A 21,687-nucleotide genomic window follows, 5' to 3' on the forward strand; every position below is an offset into this window, starting at 1 on the left:
ATTCGTATATCATGAGGCTAGCACGATGATACTTTTATGCCCAGGGAAGTCGAGACAATTTCCAATCCGAAAATTGCCTAGACCGGCACCGGGAATCGAACCCAGCCACCCTCAGCATGGTCTTGCTTTGTAGCCGCGCGCCTTACCGCACCTTACCGCACGCGCGCCTTACCGCACGGCTAAGAGAGGGCCCCTCTCTCACTACCATTGTTCACCAGTTAAAGAAGAGTTAGTACGTATTTAAACCCCTAACTCGATTTTTCCAGCAGTCAGTTCAGCCTAGGGACGGGTACCGAGGTTTTTAACTAATTGTTTGAAAAGTTGTTTCCGCTGCATGCAGTTTAGCCTCAAACCAGAGAAATTCGAGTCTTTCAACTGTCTGCAAGGTAACATTAATTATGTTTTATTTCTGAGACTGCTTTTGGTAGCGAGGACTAAATACGATGAATCCTTAATTACCACAACTTATTGCCCTAGCTAGGAAAATGGATTAAGCTAGGGCTCTGTTTGGTAGATCTTACACCGCAACACACTACGTCAAAGTGATCTACCGTGTTACGGGAAAACCTTATGTAAATATTAATTAATATTAAAAACGCACATAGTCAAGAAAATATAACATAGTAGCATTGTCAAGATAAAAAATTAAAACAAATAAAATGCAGCCTTATCACATACAATCAACGAAAAATATCAGAAAATGTACAGAACATTCTGCGTCAAGTTGAAGTCGAACATGGAAGAAACTCTATTAAACGTTCTCTGGAGGCCGTAGATTGCAGTTTCTGCACCGTAGTTAGTGCGACGAAGGGGGAGCCTCAGCATTGAGCTGTTCCGTAGCGGTCTTGGTTGAACGTACATGATAAAAATCAGCGGCCCTAAATGGCTGCCTTGTGGTATACCCGACGTTGCACGAAAGTACGTTGATCGGTTGTCGCCTAATGCGACCGTTAGTTGGCGGTCAGTAAGATACGAGCGAAACCATTTCAAAAGATCCCCACCGATACCCAATCGGTCCAGTTTTGCGATCGCGATGTCATGATTCAGCTTATCGAACGCAGCAGAAAGGTCTGTGAAGATCACATCCGTTTGGGCCCGAGTGTTCATATTTTCCGTGATGTACGAGGTTAGACACAGTAAATTTGTAGTTGTGGAGCGTCCTGTTACAAAACCATGCTGGTCTGTGTTGATGTGTTGCTTGCAGTGTGCACTAACGTAATCAATGATAACAAGTTCAAATAGCTTCGATACGGCGCATAACGATGTAATTCCCCTGTAGTTATTAACATCGCGCTTGTTACCCTTTTTATACACAGGAAACATTTTGGTTATTTTCCAACAGGAAGAGAATACTCCGAGATTGAAAGCTGGAAAATCTTTTGAACTGGAGCCAGTAGCCATTCGATACTTCTTTTAATAAAACAGGATGGCACCCCATCAGGACCGGGCTTATATGAACCCTTGAGTTGAGATGCGGCTTTAGTAATAAGTTCAGCACTCACGTCAATGCTAACCAGCTGTTGGTTAGCCAAGCGGACGTTCTCGGCTGCGGAGGTGATGGATTCGGCGGACAGTGGCTCTTCTTCGAACACACTGGAAAATTTAGCCGAAAAAAGGTTGCAAATGTCCTGTTGCGTGCCAGCAGTTTCGTCATTGAGAAACATGGATGAAGGCAATCCGCTTTGCTTCAGCTGTTCATTTATGTAATTCCAGAAAGATTTCGGGTGAGTTTTTAGGTGTTGTTGGATCCTTCTTTGATAGCGTCGAAAAAGGAACCGACTTAAGCGCTTGTACTGATAATTTATACTGACATAGTATCGTTTCAAAGAAAGTGAGCGGAATTTAATGAACCTTTTAGAGCAGCCTTTTTATTCCTTCTTAACGAGCGAAGTTCGTTAGTCATCCACGGAGTGCGACTGTCAGACTGGACAATTCTTTTCGGGACATGCCTATCGATGATGTATGCCAAGACATGAGAGAAAGTTTGTGCAGCTGTGTTGACATCGATCGGATCCAAAATTCGATCCCAATCCAGTTCTGAAAGAACTTCGACAACACTGCGATAGTCGGCCCTTCGAAAATCGTAGGTCACTGCAGCCACAGTGCTAGAAAATTCACGGCCAGCGGTTTCCTCGACGGTAATTACGAGTGCTGGGCGATGAGCGACAAATTTAACTAAAGGGACCGGTGCCTTGGAGATAATTGGATCAGTTTCACGAGCGCTAGAAAAACAGATATCAAGCGAACGACCGTTCTCGTTTACAACTCCATTGTGAATTTGTGTCCACGCGATTCCCGCGAAGTTGAAGTCACCAAGTATCATCAATTCGTCGCACGGAGCGGCTTCGTTCGACACAAATGAGAGAGACTGACAGTGTGTGTCGATAAACTCCAAATCACGCGTCCGGTCTGGAGGAATGTAAAGTGCGCAGATAAACAATCGACGAGTTGGATAGCGACCCAGACTTGCTCCACGGCCTTCCAGGTATTGTCCTCAATAGCAGTCACTTTTAATCTGGAGCTTACAGCGATAAGAACGCCTCCTCCTGTGGATTTCCTACTGTTGTTCAAATTGCGGTCGCAGCGAAATATTTGGTAACCATGCCCAAAAACATAACTTGAGATGGTTCTAGAATCCAGCCAGGTCTCAGTCAGAACGATTATATCGTAACATAGATCGATAACGGCTAAGTGATAGTCGTCTAGAAGCCCGTTCATTCCGCCAAAGTTCTGATAGTAGATTGTGATGACGGATGATGCTGGCAGGACGACAGACGCACTGGAAAGCACTATCAGATGCTGGAAGGTTTACTGGGTAACCATACTTGCCGACAGATGGAGATCGGAAGCTCCCGTTTCCAGTCTCAATCACAGGACAGGGACGGCTGTTGGTCGCTGGCAGCAATAGATCGACTGTGCGGAGTGGAAAGGGAGCTTCCACAATGCAGGCAGCAGTTGTGCGTCCCAGTGGGTGGCTGAATCGATGAGCAACAGGCGCTTGACATGGTTCTGAGTGGAGTTCATTGATAGAAACAGGACACGACAGATGTATACTTTGCAACGGTGTTAGTTGTGGGTTCGATGTGCTGAAAGCCGAGACACTTTTAGACGATGAAATAGACCTTCGTTGATTGTACTTGCCGGAAACAGGAATTCGGAAGACCCCTTCTCCGACCTCATTCGCAGGACCGGGACGACTGTTGGGCGCTGGCGGGAAGGGCTCGACTGCAATGAGTGGTTCGGGGCGTTCCTTGAGGCAAGCGGAAGTGTTGCGTCCCGGGAGACGGCTGGAGACATTATGGTATGGGAGGCTTGTGGAACTAGCGTTATTGTTTGGTCGCAGTTGTGAACAAGTGGTCGAGCTGAAAACCGAAATACTTTCGGCGAGGCAATGTTGGTTCGTTGATCATACTTGCCGATTATTGAATCTCGGAAGACCACGTCTCCAAACTCAGTCGCAGGGCCAGGACGGCTGTTGATCGTTGGCAGACCGTCGATCGCTCCTGCCTGGTATTTTTCCCTGATAGAGTCATTAATTTCAAGCAATTTTGCTGAAGACAGTGTGCATTTTTATCCATCGTACGATTTTATGCATCCATTTTTCTTTTGGGGTCATATATGATCTCGAGGGCCTGAAAGGGAGTATGTATCGTATGTTGTGGCTAAAGCTTCCCGATCTCTTGGATGCATCTTCCGAATCTCCAAAAAATTCACCAACAATTTCTGCCTAAAAGTGTTATACTGCTCTTTATCGCGCTCTATCTTAGAATATTCTGAAGTCTGGAGCCCAAACTACAACAATGACGTTGAAAGAATCGAGCCAGTACAACGCAGGCTTTTGCGCTTCGCACTACGCACGAAGGAACCCTTTTCAGCTGCCGAGTTACCACGATCGTTGCCAAATAATTCATCTGGAGCCTCTATATGTACGTAGGAATACGACGAGGGCTTTGTTTGTTGCTGACGCTCTTCAAGGTCGCTTAGATTGCCCAACGATTCTTGGGCAAGTGAACATCAACGTTTCCGCTCGGTCTTTGAGAAATAACTCCATGCTTCGTTTACTGTTTCAACGCACCAATTACAGCATGCACGGTGCGATTATTGGATCGCAAAGGTTCTTCAACAAAGTGGCTTCAGCGTTGACTTTAGTGTTAGTCGCCCTAATCTAAGACGATGGTTTTCCAATTTGTTTTCTCTTCGTACATAGTTCAACTTTCAGTTTATTTCGAAACCGGTTTCAACTATTGAGATCCCACCTATTGATATGCACAACTAGTACTCACTTAAGGAGGATGGTGCCTTTCTCGTGCATCATAAAATGTATTGAAAAAATCACATTAGAAAAGTAAAAAATGTACTTTAGGGGTCTAGATCGCATATTTTCGATATTTTTTTTAATGTTTTTGCATTAGTTAATATCCATTGCCACTACTGTCCAAAAAACAATGATTTTTCAATAATTCCAAAATACAATGTCCGATTGGGCTAATTTTCAATAGCAGACAATGGGACCACATTCACCGACGAATGCAAATTGTTGCGAGTAAATCGGGTAATGCAAAATGTGTCTTCAAATTTTGTACACATACACACATACAGACATCACCGTAGTTCTTCGATCTGCGTTGATCGGTATATAACACTATGGGTCTCCGGGCCTCCTATAAAAACATTTTTTTTAGTAATCCTATAGCCTTTCGGTATAACTTTGTTGCACGAGAAAGGCTAAACAACGACAAATATCACCATCGACTTTTCTCTTGTCGGCACATAAATCTAGCAGACATATTCTGGAAAAAAAATAAACACTACGCAGTTTTTTTGTTTTCAAAAAATCAAATTTTATTTGTTGTTCAACTTTTGTTTACAAAAATAGCTTCAAAAAATCTTCTTAATACTATAGTAAAATTGCTCTAAAACACTGATCAACAAAACTGGCTACTATTGGCGCAAAAGTAAGTGGGATATTCTTACTGAAAAGACATCTAACTATAAAAACATTCATCATACTGTAAAATACTGGCGCTTTTTCCGTTTCACCTCACGTTCGAACCGTTTGATTTACTGGCGTACTCAGGTTCCATTGTACAATAAAATACGTTACGCTATTTGCCTAACGAACTAACCTAACAAATAATTAGACTAACTAAACTAACGTATCGCCTAAAACAAAACAATCATCTAAGGGGCATGTACTGGCTCAGTTTTATCTAGCTTTTACTTCGCACTGGGCAACAACAATATCTTTCGGTATAGGTCTTACGTTTTTTAAACGAGCTTCAAAAGAAATTTCACCTACTCGCAATATACAGCATTTATCACTTGGTTGTTACTCCCATTACTTTACTTAATATCGGATTGCAGCATTGTCGTTGTTCTAATCTCCATTCTTCGAATCTTACTGGCTAGTTTGGGATTTGTTCGATTTATAATTGCACTTGTTCAGTTAGAAACTTTTTATGTTTTTCCTAGCATGGAACTCCACGCTTTGCCTTTTCTAATAAACTCTTATGTACAATTAACAACAAATTAAATAAGCTAACAAAGTTGGCTCGTAAAAGTGTCCTGGTTGCAATAAATATATTCGCTACTGGAAATGTTTCGACTGGCTATTTTTTTTTGTCTTTTATGCATTAATTTTAGACTGGCGAACAATCCAAGAGGGACGAGAAATCAACGATGAAATCGTGAAGTTTCTACTAAAAGGAATCGTACGGAGATCTTTTAATTGATTTTTGTTAAATTATTTCACGCTATCTGCAAAAGCACCTTACGTAACCTAGTCAACGAAACGGACCTACCTTATGTATTACTGATGGGAAAACTTGGACCGAGGTTTTAATAACTTAAGAGAGACATGGAATTAATGCAATGAGATTCAAAATCACAAATGTGATTGGCTAGTAGTTATTGCTATGTTAAAAAAATCAGAGTATTGCTTGTCAGTAAACTAATAAGTAGACTCCATTAGTAGCTTACGAATGTCCTAATAGTGTACTCTTGTGTGTAAGTTCGTGCAGGTTGGTGAATGCTGATGGTTCAACACCGATGTGGGTTAAAGGAGGTGCCAGCGTAGTTGAAAACGGCGTTGAAAACAACCACGTGTGTTTCGTGACTAAAGAGAGACATTGCGACCAAAATAATATCCTTTGCCTAATATTCATTTCAGTAATGGAGCAGAATGAATGTTAAATTTTTAGCGCTTTAGCATTCTACATTTTTTTGTATGAGAGCAAATATTCACAAGAAACTCCATTGTTCAATTGCATATCAATTGACATGTTTGATGAATATTTACTATCACACGCATTATTATAGCATATTCAGATTGTAAGCTTTATTACCTGATAAAAAGTATCTTGATGTCAAAGATCACACATCTAATTTTTACTGGAAATAATGTATAAAGCTTTTCATATTAAGGACAATCCTCACGGAATCCAAATTTGAGAGTACTCGCGTTTTCTAGGGCACACCACTCAATACGGAAGCAATGCACAACTGTCATTATTATCACTCCACGCATGCTGCGACGCATTAAAGCTGAAATAAAAAGATGACAGTTTTGTATTGCATCCGTATTGAGTGGTGTGCCCTTGAAAACGCGAGTACTTTTAAATATGGATTTTGTGAGGGACAATCTGATGATGGTCTGAATTATTTCTATTAGATATTGATGTTGGAGCAATATAATGTTAGACAACATTGGTGAGTGACTTAAACGGAGCTTGTACACATTCTTCATATTAAACTAAATATAGGCAAACAACTTTATTTTGGCCAAATGAATATGAAAATGTGTCCTCAGTCAAATGGCATTGCTTAGAACTACTCGCCAAAAATAAGTCTCTTAATATAATATATTAGCTTGGTTTACCTACGAAGTATTTCACTCTTTTTTTTAATGCATTTGAATGCTCGAATATTCCTCTTAAATTCACTTTAATTAAGTTTTGTGCAAGACCAGAACCGACATTATTCTGCCTTCGACAAAGATGAATTCAATTTCGTGCCAATTTTTCCCAAGCACACCGGTGTTGCGGTCGTTTGAAATATAGTGGGCTAGGATGAATCTCGAACTTTGTAAGCATTCAAAAGTTGTTTCCTCGGAACATAATTAGGCCGATACAAATATTTAAAAACTATTTTGTCTCTCTCTCCTTGGATTTTTTTTGCCAAAAAATAATATTTTAGGGGGCAACAAAATAAAATTCGGATAACTTTGAGGATTTTCAAAACATTCTTTACCGAAAACCGATGAGTTTTTTGATTTTTTTCATTTTAATATTTAATTTTTATTATTCCCCCCCCCCCTTGACCTTTCGGAGACAAGTAGGACAAAATGTTAATTAAATATTTGAAACGGCCTTATATTATAATAATGAATTGATTTTTTTCCGTTAATATCGATTATTTGACCTATTGAAAATTAACTTTCTTATAGAGCCCATATTTTGAAAACTTTGTTCAAATTAAAATTTAAATAAAATCTAAGAAGTGATGCAATCTAATTTTGGATTGATATCCACCCAAAATCTGGGTCAATAATAGGAACATTGTTCAGGCCACAGCAGCACTTTTTTACTTTTTTGTTTTGGATTTTAAAAATAGTTAAAAGAATAAAAAAATGGGTTCGTTGGGAAAGTTGGAAAATCGACTGAGACATTAGAACGAGCTAAAAATTTGACGAGAAAGGTAGAGAGCAGAAAAACATCGGCTCAGGTCTTGTATAAATCTTTATGAGTGCATTTTAGAAGAAAGTTGGGGAATTTGAATGTTTATAGAAAATATTTTTAAATAATTATACGTTACCCAAGATTGTATTGTTTGTCATTTCCTAAAAATTTGATGACAATCGGATTGGGGGTTTATTTTTGGTGAATAGTTCCAAGTTACAATACGATTACCAATGTGAAAACCATAATGGAGAAGAAGGACTTGAGCATTACGCTCTATTTACGCATTTCAACCAAATGATTTGATATTCTGTACACCTTTAAAAATCTATAACTCAAGTAGCACGTAATTAAAGCAAATTTGGTTGTTGCGATTAAATCTGATCATAAGTTAAACACGCTAAGCTTGACCTACCCAAAATTGTGTAGAATACGTTTTATGAAATTTTATATATTTATAACGAAAATATAAAAAATAAATCAACCAAATCAATCATTGAGTAAACAATATTATTCAATACTGTTTTCCACTAGTTGTACTATACAAAATTATGGTACAGAATCCTGACAAAGCTCATTTGTAATTGTTTTTAGTTATTACTGAATTTACTGGTTGTTCCATTTTTAACGAAAATGAGTCGGATTGTACGCAAATTTGGGTAGGGCAGACTTAGCGTACAACAATCTATTTGAATCATGTGTGCTGCTCGGAAGAAACTAACCATGTATGTACTGAAATTTGTTTGAAAGTTTTTCGTTTGAAGTGCGTTTGGACGGAATTAGTTACGATGGTTGTCCAAAATTGATCTTCTCCTTATGGTGTGTTGTCCGACACCTCTGTCTTGGACCACATCGGTTCAACGGTTCAGCACCCCTACCAAACTCAATGTCGCTTCATGTGGAGCGACAGATGATCCGAACGGCTAAAGGAACGTGTGCACAGCTTGCAGCGGAACGGCTTGAGTCCGGTGTGCTTTCGGTAGTGTCGCGTCAGCTCGTCGGACCGAGCGAAGCGCCACACGCAGCCTTCCCAGGTGCAGATGTATGGCTTTTCACCTGTGATGAATAGAAAGGATTATTATTATATTGTTAGAATGTTAGGATAGTCTTGTAAGTAATAATTTTAAATAATGTAATTTTTTTTTTCAATTTTGGCATATATGAATAACAGTAAAACCATTAAGTAACAAAAGGGATTAACAATAAGACATTTTTTTTTCATTGATGTTTTTTTTCAATTTTTAATTAGGGAGTGAGTGCTAGTAATGGACATTCCTAAACTAGGGCCAGATTAAGGGGGTCCACGGGGGCGATGGACATGCCGCAACAAATCCTTATGTAGGGGAAGGTGGTCGGTTGTCGGCACCCCGTCGTAACTTTTGACAGAAAACAGATGTGGTCATTTTGACATTTGCCATACGTGTGCTATGTAAGCACGATCTTGTTGTGCCCATTTCCGAAGCATATAGAAGCTTTTGTTTCGTTTTACAGAGAAAACACTTTTTTGTCAAGTGAAAACCCACTCCAAAGTTTTTTTTGGTCATTTGCTTAGTGCTATAAACCGTAGTAAAACGATCGAAATGGTGAGCGCATTACGTATTTACAAAGCAAATTTACTCTATTTTGTGATTCAATATTGAATGCCACCGTAGCGGTCACAATTTAACTATTATTTTCATTTTTCAACAGGGGTTACTAATTTCGGTTGTCGGCACCCAGGTGATTATCAAGGGAAATTTTCAGGCTATAAGCCAAGTTGTTAGCAAAACTAACATTTTTTAAATCTATTTAATATGTGTATAATGTACTTAAATGCAATAAATTTCATTGCTATTGACACAATAAATCTTGATCTTTTCAGCCATAACGCCCCCACTTCATAGTTTTTCATTTTGAGTGGGTTTATGGGTGCCGACAACCGACCACCTTTTTTGAAACGGCATAAAATCAACGCTTCACAAAATTGGTAATATTTTTTCCAATAGATGAAACAAACAAAATCTCTCCACTAGTTATTAGCTTATGCCTATGTGCTTCCATTTGTATGCAAATATCATTACATTGTGCAATTGGACGAAAGATACGGACCAAAAGAAAAAGGGTGCCGACAACCGACCACGTTTCCCTAATAAAATCAAACTGTTTTGTACATTTCGAGGATCCCGAAATTTGTCGGCTTCGGGGCCCCTTTCCGGCTAAATCCAGCCCTGCCTTTTTCAAAAACCCAAATTTAACACTGCAGTCAACGATTTGCTGCAAATTTCCATCGGATAAAGTTACACCCAAATTGTTTTTCACAAGGTTGGAATTCATTAATTTCTCGGTGAATCTGAACTTTCACAGCTTTTTAAATACCAACTGAGTTTTATTTGGTTTTTATTATTTTTTCATTGAAGGTAAAGCCTCAAACACAATGTCAGCGGGAATCTTCTTACGAACGAGCGTGAGGTAATCTAAAGGTGGCGGCAGCACTATGAAGAGCACCTGAATAGCGATGTGGCAGACGAAGATGACGGTATGGTGATGGTGATGATGCCGCAAATACAGCGTGCCCACACATCATCTATTCATCGACTTCAAAGCCGCATATGATACAATCGATCGGGACCACCTATGGCAGCTAATGCACGAACACGGATTTCCGGATAAACTGACACGGTTGATCAAAGCGACGATGGATCGAGTGATGTGCGTAGTTCGAGTTTCAGGGGCATTCTCGAGTCCCTTCGAAACCCGCAGAGGGTTACGGCAAGGTGATGGTCTTTTGTGTCTTCTATTCAATATCGCTTTGGAAGGGGTAATACGAAGAGCAGGGATTAACACGAGTGGTACAATTTTCACGAAGTCCGTCCAGTTATTTGGTTTCGCCGACGACATTGATATCATGGCACGTAACTTTGAGAGGATGGAGGAAGCCTACATCAGACTGAAAAGCGAAGCTAAACGGATTGGACTAGTCATCAACACGTCGAAGACGAAGTACATGATAGGAAGAGGCTCAAGAGAGATCAATGTGAGCCACCCACCACGAGTTTCTATCGGTGGTGACGAAATCGAGGTGGTTGAAGAATTTGTGTACTTGGGCCGATAACGATACCAGCAGAGAAATTTGGAGACGCATAGTGGCTGGAAATCGTACGTACTATGGACTCCGCAAGACGCTCCGATCGAATAGAGTTCGCCGCCGTACCAAACTGGCTATCTACAAAACGCTTATAAGACCGGTAGTTCTCTACGGACATGAGACCTGGACGATGCTCGTGGAGGACCAACGCGCACTGGGAGTTTTCGAAAGGAAAGTGTTGCGTACCATCTATGGTGGGGTGCAGATGGCGGACGGTACGTGGAGGAGGCGAATGAACCACGAGTTGCATCAGCTGTTGGGAGAACCATCCATCGTTCACACCGCGAAAATCGGAAGACTGCGGTGGGCCGGGCAAGTAGCCAGAATGTCGGACAGTAATCCGGTGAAAATGGTTCTCGACAACGATCCGACGGGAACAAGAAGGCGAGGTGCACAGCGGGCAAGGTGGATCGATCAGGTGGAGGACGACTTGCGGACCCTCCGCAGACTGCGTGGTTGGCGAAGTGCAGCCATGGACCGAGCTGAATGGAGAAGTCTTTTATGTGCAGCACAGGCCACTCCGGCCTTAGTATGATGATAAATAATAAATAAATAAATATTTCACTCCTAATTGTTCCAATTATAGGAAATAAAAATGTAGATTCCGAACATTCGCTCTCCGTTGCTACATCACTGAGCCGGAGTGAATCTTTCCACTTTTACAAAACCGTATTTTCATATAAACATCTACCTGAAAATCGTCACAGTTCTTGATACAATCATTGCTTGAAGCTGTTAATCACCACACAATAATTCTAAACTCACGCACTTTAATCTTTCCTTTTTGTTCGTTTCACTAGAACTAATATAAACATATTAGAATACATTTAAAAATGTATCCTCAAACCGAACAAAAATTCACCTCGGCATAAGAACTTCTAGTCGCACCGTGCTGCCAAAAGGCCAGGAGTCTTTTTTAGTTTGAAAAAAATCCTTCATCGTTCATAGGAAAACTATCTAATACGTTGACGCTATCATGTTATTTATAATTCTCTGGATTTCAAAAAGTGAAAAAACATAGTTTTTAAGCGTTTGGAAGTAATTTGAATGAGTGAATATATCTTTTTAACCAAATAAAAATTATTATAAACTAGTTGACCCGGCAGACGTTGTCCTGCATAGTAGGCGAAAATGCGCGTTCTGAGCTACCCATGCGATGTTTCCATACGGTTCTTAATTTTAGTTTTTCACGATTTACTCAACCTAACCGTAATTTTCGCATTAGGAAATATCATATAAACCCGTCGGAAAATATAACGAATGTTTCTGCTGAAGAAATGAAAAAAATCCATCCAGCCGTTTTCGAGTTATGCGGATACGAACACAAACCATTTCATTTTTATATATAAGAGAAGATAATACCATCTGGCATCATGTCGGCGTTAAGCGTGCATATTATTGTTTACGTCGTATTTTCTACCGTCCCGAGAGAAAATGAGAGTAAGATGTTGAGAGATTGAGCGAAATTTTGCTTAGGCCGGGAACTTGTTTGGAAGTGGGCCGGATATGCAATCGCTATGACTGAAATGAGTGCTGCACATCGTTAATTTAAATCAAATGAAAGCTTTTTCAAACGATGTTTACCAAGAAAAGCTATTTTTAAGCAGAAGTGAACCCCTTTGCAGTATTGCACGGCCCACGAAATTAAGAAAATGTTGCTTCCTGTCATAAATATCAATTAAATAATGCAGTCGTATGCATGTTAGGCCGGGAATGGGGTAAGAAACCCTACCTTCCGCGAGTTAGATTTTAAATCAGGGCTGCCCAAAGTACGGCCCGCGGGCCGGATGCGGCCCTCAGCTCCATTTTTTGTGGCCCGCGCACCGTAGTAGAAAATACTTCATAACCGGCCCACAAGCTTGTATATGTGACTCGAGATGCTTCTTTTTTATATTTTATTAATAAATACTGTAAGATATCAACGGTTTAAAAAATGTCTGGTAATCGAGCCATGAACTTAACGTGTTCCAATAATTCCTTTTCGTATTGGATAAATAAATAATTTTTCGTATTGGAATCAAAATATAATAGTTTACATATTTTAAAAAGGCTGGATTGCGTGACCAGATTGACCCAATGAAACCCGTTTTCACGTTCAACAAAGGAAATCCGGTTTTCTCAAATTGTTCGGAAAGTGTTGCTGTGTTGAAGGAATATGATCTGAAACGACATTACGAAACCAAGCATCCATACGACATTTACACTGAACTAGGAAGATAACAAATGTTAAAGAAGCTTCAAAGATAAGATGCTCATTTAATTTAAATGTCCATTATTGATTCAAATTATTTGTGAAACAGTGGATTATCGAAGCAGGAAACTCACTTCACTCTGACAAACAAGAAGCCAGAAAATGCACATCGGCTATTGTTGGCATTGTGTGCCTTAAGGAAAAAGTCTCCTTCAGTAGCATTAGTTTGCCTCGGCACAGTGAGTAAAAGTTCTTGCAGAAGATTTGAAAACTATGTTACGTGGAAAAGCCGCCTGCTTCAAATTCTACTCCCTCGCAATCGATGAGATTACCGATGTTGAATACTTGGCGCAGGTAGCTGTCTTCATAAGGGGAGTTGATGATCATCTTTAAATCAAGGAGGAATTGGCAGTTTTGATCGTCATGAGTGGAACGACTGCCGAAAAAAAACCTGAGGGGAGCTGTAAACCTGTAAAAACTTAAGTGGCCTTACAACTGATGGAATCGGCACTGGCAATGACGGCAAATATCACTGGCATTGTGACACTTCTAAGAAAGGAAAAGCAATCACAGTGGTATGGTTATGTGAATCTATGGGTGAAAACGATTGATATTCCTGAAATACTTGACTTTATCCACGCGAGGGATTTACAACCACCAATTCTGAATGATGTTGCCGGAAATGGAAGCAGAATTCGGAGATTTGCTGTATTGTTGCGAAGTTCGTAGAACCAGACTTGAGAGGATTTATTCTCTTCGAAACAAAATCGCACTATTTTTACAAGATAAAGAAAACCCAATGCCCGAATAGAATGATCCTGAATGGGCTAGTGGTTTAGCTTTTCTGGTAGATATTACAAGACATCTCAATGATATGTTCAAGTCAAGCTGTAAGTGCCGGATTAACACGTCGAACTTTTACTATCCAACATTAAAAGTTCCCCCAAACACACGCGACACGACAGTCGCGACGCGATTCTATCGCTTGGCGACAGCGATTCTGTCGCCGTTGGTGTGGAAGCGTAAATAGAGAATTGCCTGCAGCGACCCAACGACAGAATCGCGGCGACTAGTTGTCGCCGTCGCGGCGATGAAATCGCTTAGGTTTGGGGGAGCCTTAAAGCTTTTGGAACGAAATTGGCGCGAAACATTTTTGTACAGTTTGTTGCTGAAAACTGGTACATTTCCTTCACCTTGATAATTTTATAGAACACGTTTACTATTTATCCATTTCCTCAATACCGTTTTATGATGGGAATAATAAAATGTATCCGAAATGTTTCAAATGGAGATTATCGACTTCCAACACAACGACGAGATCAAATCTAAATTTCAGAAAGAAAGCATCTCTCTTCTCAGCACATTTTATAAATAAAAGCAGTAAAAAACTTCAAATCCTGTTTGCGAATTTTGGTTACCAATTGCGGAAATAATATGCGATGATTATTCAAGAATAGGCAACAATTTTAAAGACCGCAATTCAATCGTGTTTAGTTTTTCTCTGAAGATTTTTATGCCATTCTGAAATAATTAAAAAAAAACTCAACGTTTGAAAATTTTGGGTGCGGTCCCTGTTACGTTTTCCATCTCACTGAACATAACAAATCTTATTGCAAAACAAAGATGTACAGCACCAATCTCGTCGCTTCTTTTTGCTAACATGTGTGCTCACACTGGTAAAAAAAATCACAAAAATAAGAAACAAACCAAATTCTTTTTCATTGGTTTGTTTTTGATGGGATGGAAATAGGAGCTATGAGATGAAGTGCCGAACCGTAATTGTTTGGCCCGCCAGAAGATGTTAATTCTAAAATTTGGCCCGTGGCTTGAAAAGGTTGGGCAGGCCTGTTTTAAATGTTTCTATTTTTTTCACTTTCTGAAATCGAGAGAATTATAAATAACATGATAGCGTTTTAGATAGTTTTCCTATGAACGATGAAGAATTTTTTTCATACTAAAAAAGATTCCTGGCCTTTTGGCAGCACGGTGCGACTAGAAGTTCTTATGCCGAGGAGAATTTTTGTTCGGTTTGAGGATACATTTTTAAATGTATTCTAATATGTTTATATTAGTTCTAGTGAAACGAACAAAAAGGAAAGATTAAAGTGCGTGAGTTTAGAATTATTGTGTGGTGATTAACAGCTTCAAGCAGTGTTTATATGAAAATACTATTTTGTAAAAGTGGAAAGATTCACTCCGGCTCAATGGTGTAGAGCAACGGAGAGCGAATGTTCGGAATCTACATTTTTATTTTCTATAATTGGACCAATTAGGAGTGAAATAAATGGTTGAAAAATATTTAGTATTGTGCGAAATAAATGGGAGATTTTTTAAGAATTATCAACCATCCCAAGTAACATTTTAAGTTTTATAACGCTCTTGAAGACCATAATTTACTCTTCAAGGGTGTTATAAAACCAGCATAAAACCAAAATGTTACTAGGGATAAACCTACGGCTTCCAAAAAGTATAAATCATTTGTTTTCTGTGCAGTGAGCCGGGAATCGGGTCCATAGGCCCAAGTAGTGATTTACCCTATGTCCGATTGAACTCAGAATAAGCTATTTTACGAGACAGATTCGATCAGCTGATCGAAATTTTGAGTGAACGGCTCGGTCTTTGTTTTGGTAAATTTGCATGCAAACCATCATCAATTCGTCATCATCATCATCATTTCATTCCATTTTCGCAAATGTTCCTTGTAAAATGTAAATATGGTCCAATGCACCGAATGAACACAATGACGTTTGAGACGGGCGCTGTTTACTAAAAATGAACACTTGCATGAACTCGATGAATGAAAAAGTATTCATTCTTAGTAAACAGCGCACCGCTCAAACGTCAATGATGAACTCGGTGCATTGGACCATTAGTGTTAGGTCTCCTGTCATTTGAGCTTTTTATAAAATGGCTAATTGCAGAATTGTTCATTAATTCAAGTTGCCTGAGTGTGATGTGTGGATTGGCGCGCGCTCAAACATATGTAAATACAGGTTGTAGGACAAAAGGTCGAAGGTCAAAAGGTCGAAAGGACAAAAGGTCGAAGGGTCAAAAGGTCGAAGGGACAAAAGGTCGAAGGGTCAAAAGGTCGAATTTGTGTCATAACTTTAAAAAATTACAACTAGTTGATGTGAAAAATGACAACAACACAAATGTCATTTCTTGTTTCGAATGTGTTTGCTATTGTCCCAAGGTGGTCTAGTAGCCTAGAAATTTGAATAGATCGACTTAGGGAAAGAGACTCCTGAAGTCCTGAACAAACTATGACCAGAACTTATCGAGATAGAGAGATATCAAGATGTAGAAAGCAAAAATGTACGTAGATTGAACGGACCGAGAATACCATCGACATAGGGAGAAATATCAAGATGAAGAACATCGAGATGTAGAGAGTCGACTGTAATAATAATCTAGAAATCTATTAGAAATCAATAAGGGGAATGATCCTGAATTCCAGTCGAAGACAGAAACAAGTAAAGCATGACGGCTACTACTGAGGGAGAGAAGAAATTGGGCTAAGGAGAAAGAAAACTCTTGCACAGCCTGTGATTTTTCAAGCAGGTTTACTGTGTTTATCAGTTGAATAAGTGCATGAATCGAGCATAATGTAACTAAAATACGTTTGATACACTTTTGAACAGAAGCAGTGATAAATATCGCTATACAAAACGATGTATGATCGCTGATGATGATTGATTAATTTGCGTGATGAGCCAACATTGCATCCTAGGATAACATCACCTCCCGTGGTTTTACTTGTTTTTAAATGGCTGGTATCCCTGCAATGGAAATTACTAATCATTTATAATAATTACCTGTATGCGTGCGCTTATGCGCTTTCAGGTGGGAACTTTTAGTGTACACCTTATCGCACCCCGTTGCATCACATCGGTGGATCTTTCGGTTTTTGGTCGTCCCACTTTTGCCCGGCTCCCCACCGTTCCCACCCAAGTCAGGTGGTGGCCGAGGAGACAGGGAGAAATCGATCCGCTCCGACTTGATCCGATCAGGACTGGAACTGTGAGACTGCGCTTCCAGAAGGGCTCGACTGGCGGCCACCGCAGCGGCAGCTGCCGCCGTACTAGCGACCATTCCCGTCGCCGACTGGGACGGTTGCAACAGGCGGTGAAATGCGGCGGCCGCCGTGGCCGACTCACTCAGCGGGTGGTTTTTGGGCAGGCTGGATGCGAGACTAGCTATCGATGCCGCCAACGGGTGTGGCGGTATCAGCTTGGAACTTAGTACTGGCACGGGTTGCAACGGGGACGATTGCGGTAATCCGACCTGCTGCGGGTGGCTGTGATGGTGGTGCTGTTGGAGATCCAGGAAGGAAAGTGGTGGCGAATGGCGCGCGATATCCGCATGCGGATGATGTGGGTGGGTATGATGCGGGTGATGGCTGAAGGCTCCGGGCCCGAAGGGTGGAAACAGTTGCGTAGGACTCTGCTGAACACAATAGTTATACATAGGATACGTTTCACGGAAGGTACTTGTTTTCGACTCATCGCTAAGGTAGTTGTTATTTTTGTTAATACTAATTGTGTTATTATTGTTATTGGCTAAGGCGACGTCCTCGTCGTCGTTGTTATTGTTGTTGATGATGGTGCTGCCGCAGAGCGACGAGAACAGTTGACTGGCGGTGAATGGCGAGTGAGGGGGTTTACTGGCATTGTTGTTGGTGATTGAGAGCAATCTGAAATACCGTAAACGAAAAAATAAACATTATTAGAATAAATATATATGAAATTGTGTAAGATTCAATAAGTAGATATCAATAATCAAATCTAACATAACACACAACAGTGATGTTATTGTCATAGGCAGCGTAAACTGGTTGGATGAACGGGTGCTTTATTGTCTAGCGAGTCCAAATCCGCAAGTACGCCAGCTGAATCGGTGGCGATTACTGTGTGCTTAGTTCGCGGATAATAAGTTCTTGGTAAACGGCCGCAATTTCCGCAGAATAAACAGAGCAGAGGTCCGGTAGACGGTACGACGATTCTTCATGGTTGCCCGCAACTATTCCTATTCCTACCGTTCCGTTGTTTGATCCGTCGGTGAATCGCAATTCCGGTACACTCGGTACACTTTAGCGATTCTCTCATTGAAGGGGGAATGCGCTTCCGCTAAACTGGGTTTTGGGCAGAGTCTTTGTATCAGGAAGTATTCTATTTTAAGAGAGTTTCTCTACTACTTTCTCGGTCCCATGTTGTGGAGGCAGGTTATCCTAGGCAAAACTGAAGGTAAAACTCAATAAACGATTTGTTGGCACGTTGGTTTTACAGCAGAGAATGGCAGTGTGGCCATGTGCCGGAAGCATGCTGCCGGCAACGCCACACACTGCGTTCGACGGCGTCGACGGGAGATGAACCGATACAGTCCGGATGATCTGGTGGTATGTAGGGCGCTAGAGTTGGAAGGAAGCTTCATGGTAACAAATAGCAGTCCATAGAATGTTGTTGTCCCTATCTGCTTCTCAAATTATTAACGGGAGAATCTTTTGCAATTTTGCAAAATATGCATTCGGTAATTATCTCCGGATTTTCCACGGGAACTTCTTCAATGTTTTCACTAGATTTGTTTTCAATTCCTTCGGAAAGTGGCATGGATTTTGTTTCTGAAAATTCTTCGGAGTTAACAGGTTCCGGCTACACTAGAATTAACAGACAAATTGATCAAAACAAAAATATTTCTCCTGTCATAAGACGAGTTTATACAATCCCATTGAATTCCATCACTTAATTGTATCTTGACAGATACGTATTTCCGGTGAAACGGTGAAAACATTCCACTAAAAAGCTCAAAATAATTTTCTTATCAAAAATATTTCATTTCAGTATCATTCACTTTTGTAAGACAACATATCACTTTTTGAAAGCTTAAGGTGAAGTTCATCTTTTTTGTCCTTGAGCTTAACTACTCGTCGCAGACGATCGCGAAACGCATTGTACGAGACCCGCAGTTGCTCTTGTGCTATTTAACTAGAGGCCATCAGACGTCGATTTTTTGTTTTTCAGGCAAAAACATGATATTTTAGAGCAGCTGCGGCTTCCAATATACTCCAGTCAGTAAAATTCATAGGGTTCAGGTCAAGCTGGTTTGCCGCTCTTGGTTCGAAATGGCTAGAAGTGACTTTTGAAACCCCCTTAGTTGGGTTTTCTTCACTGTTTGAACCTGCATCTAATCCTGTCGTAAGACCCAACCCCTGGTATCACAACAACGACGTGCCCATGGTTCGACTACGTTTAGTAGAATTGATGTTCAATACGTATTTTGTATTATATTATTTTTACTCACTTATGCCGTACCCTGTACATGAAAAACTCTACTGAGTTTTCGACAGTAAATTGTCCATAATATCCACGGAAGTTCTTCTGAGTATTCTTAGATGTTTACACAGATTTTGTTTTCGAGAAGTCGTACGGAATTGTTCTTTAGAATTTCCACGAGAATTTTTAAAAATGTTAAGGAGAACTGTTCATAAATTCAACAAATAATATTCCGGAATTAAGAAGGTATTTGTTTGGATTTACACGGGAAATTCTTTATGTTGTCCATAAGAAATTCTACGAACATTATAATTTATAAAAGGAAAGGGTTCGATTTTGGTAAAAAAATGTCGACCCGTTTGGCCAGATGACATTTTTTGCCAAATTGCCTATCTGTCAATCGATCGTTTTCCCCATATTATCTTTTCGGCCTAATGTTATGTTCGCACTAGGGCCTTGTAACATGTTATTCGGCAATCTTGATGAGCTTTCTTTTGTCGATAATTTGAATAACATGTTATTCAGGCCGTAGTGCGAACATAGTATAAGAATCATTTCGGCACAGGACATTTTCGGTGAAATGAACAGTTTGGCCATCGATTGGTTCAACGAGTCGTTTGGTCGAAGGTTATTTGTTCGAATGTCACGTTCTCGAATAATATGTTAAGCCAAGAGCCCTCTAGCCGAATTCAATTTGAGCGAATTGAACGATTGTCCTAAACGTATATTTGGTCGAAAATGGTTTGACCGAAAATTTTATATTGTTTAAAGTGACATACAGCCAAATTAATAATTTGGTTAAAAAAGTTGCTTGCCCTAATAGGTCCGAATAGATTATTTGGCCGAAAATGCCATTTGGTAGAAATGGTCGGTTGCCCCAGCAGAGAGCAATTTGGGTCAAAAATGCCTTTTCTACCAAACAAACATTTCAGAAAACCGGCATCTTTTTCTTTTTTTTTCAAATGACCTAATCGGCTAAACGGCAAATGGCCTGTTCAGCCGAATGACACTATCGGCTGAATATCTGTTTGGGCCAAATGGCCCTTTCTGCCAAACGATCATATAGGCCAAACGGCATTTACAGCCATGTAGAAGACATGCAGAAGCTTGGGGGTCGTACACTTATCCAATCGATTCTGAAATCAGTGGGGCAAATTGACTTGAGTTTGGATTTTTTCATCAAAGATAACATGGGACAATTATGCGTAAAACGGCAGTCTAGTAGTCTGCGGGTTATCCCCGTGGGTTTACTGTCAAGCGCCAGGAGAATTGGTGTGTGATCGCTCTTCGATGTTTTTCATCGAAATCGAAGCTAAACGATACGTCCCAACGAGCACTGGTGGTGTTAAGCTGGGGCACGATGGGGCACGTGACACACCAAATCAAATATTTTCTCTGAAATTGAATTGTATAAGTCAATATTGTTCTAAAAATATAATTTTCCGCCAATTTTTATAATCACTGACGGAGTTAGGCTGGTGCACGATGAGGTACTTGAAAATTCCTAAGAAAATACCTTTGCTTAATTTTTCCCAACATCTTTCAGGTTTTCGTTTTGTTTTTGTTCGAGGATTCATTCTGAAATATCTTCAGGATTTTCTTCGATATTTTTTTCGAAAAATCCTTCAGAAATTCTTTACACTTTACGAATTTTCTCCAGGAATAATTAAGAAAATTACGCCATTAATTCCTTTTAATATCCTTCCAGAGATTTCTTCGGAAAATCCTCTGAAAAGGCCTGTGAATTCATCCGGAAATTCCATGTGAACTTCCTTTTGCTTTTAGTAAACCATACAAAGTAGGAATGTTCGAAAGAATTCTTTAAGAAATTTTCGAAAAAAATCCTGTATGTAATTCTGAAGAAATTCACAAGGGAATCCGAAGATTTTTTTCCTAGATTTTTGGAAGAGATTTTTGAAACAATTACTGGAAGAATTTGTTTGATAGTTTCTTGAAATAATTACTGATGTAATCCATTTAAAAATTTGAAGGAACTCCTAATTCAACTTTGGCAGGAATTCCTAGAGCAATTTTCAAAGGAATTCATAAAAGGAATTCTTCTGAAGAAATGTCGGAAGGGTTTTCCTTAAACAATTGCCGTAGGTATTCTTAAAAGAATTTCGGAAGGAATCCCAAAAAGAATCTGTAAAGAAATCCTTAAAAGAATTTTTAGAGTAATTTTCGAAGAAATTTCAAAAGGGATCATGCACAAATTACGTTACGCTTCTAGAGGGAGGGCGGGGGTTTCGAGCAGCGTAACGACTCACACAAAAAAATAAAGGTTTAATACAAAAAGTGTGACGATGGAGGGGGGGGGGGTCGAAAATCATCAATTTTCGCATGACGTACGATTTCCGAAAATTATTCTTTAAGGAATTTCTTCAGTACCTACAACACCTACGAAAATTGATTTAGGATTTTTTTGGG

General features: G+C 39.9%; 1 protein-coding gene across 3 annotated transcripts in view; it reads right to left on the reverse strand.

The window, feature by feature from the left end:
- Positions 1 to 6,581: 6,581 nt before the first annotated feature.
- Positions 6,582 to 21,687, reverse strand: part of LOC134224556 (Kruppel-like factor 3) — a 643,489-nt gene continuing 628,383 nt past the window's right edge. For all 3 annotated transcript variants that reach the window (XM_062703945.1, XM_062703944.1, XM_062703946.1), the window contains 2 exons: positions 16,807 to 17,684; positions 6,582 to 8,732 (listed from right to left, as the gene is read on the reverse strand). In XM_062703945.1, coding sequence (XP_062559929.1) covers positions 8,560 to 8,732; positions 16,807 to 17,684 — 1,051 coding nt within the window. In that variant the 3' untranslated portion in view covers positions 6,582 to 8,559. The remainder of the gene's footprint in view (positions 8,733 to 16,806; positions 17,685 to 21,687) is intronic.

Source organism: Armigeres subalbatus, chromosome 3, assembly GCF_024139115.2.
Source record: "Armigeres subalbatus isolate Guangzhou_Male chromosome 3, GZ_Asu_2, whole genome shotgun sequence".
Lineage (NCBI taxonomy): Eukaryota > Metazoa > Arthropoda > Insecta > Diptera > Culicidae > Armigeres > Armigeres subalbatus.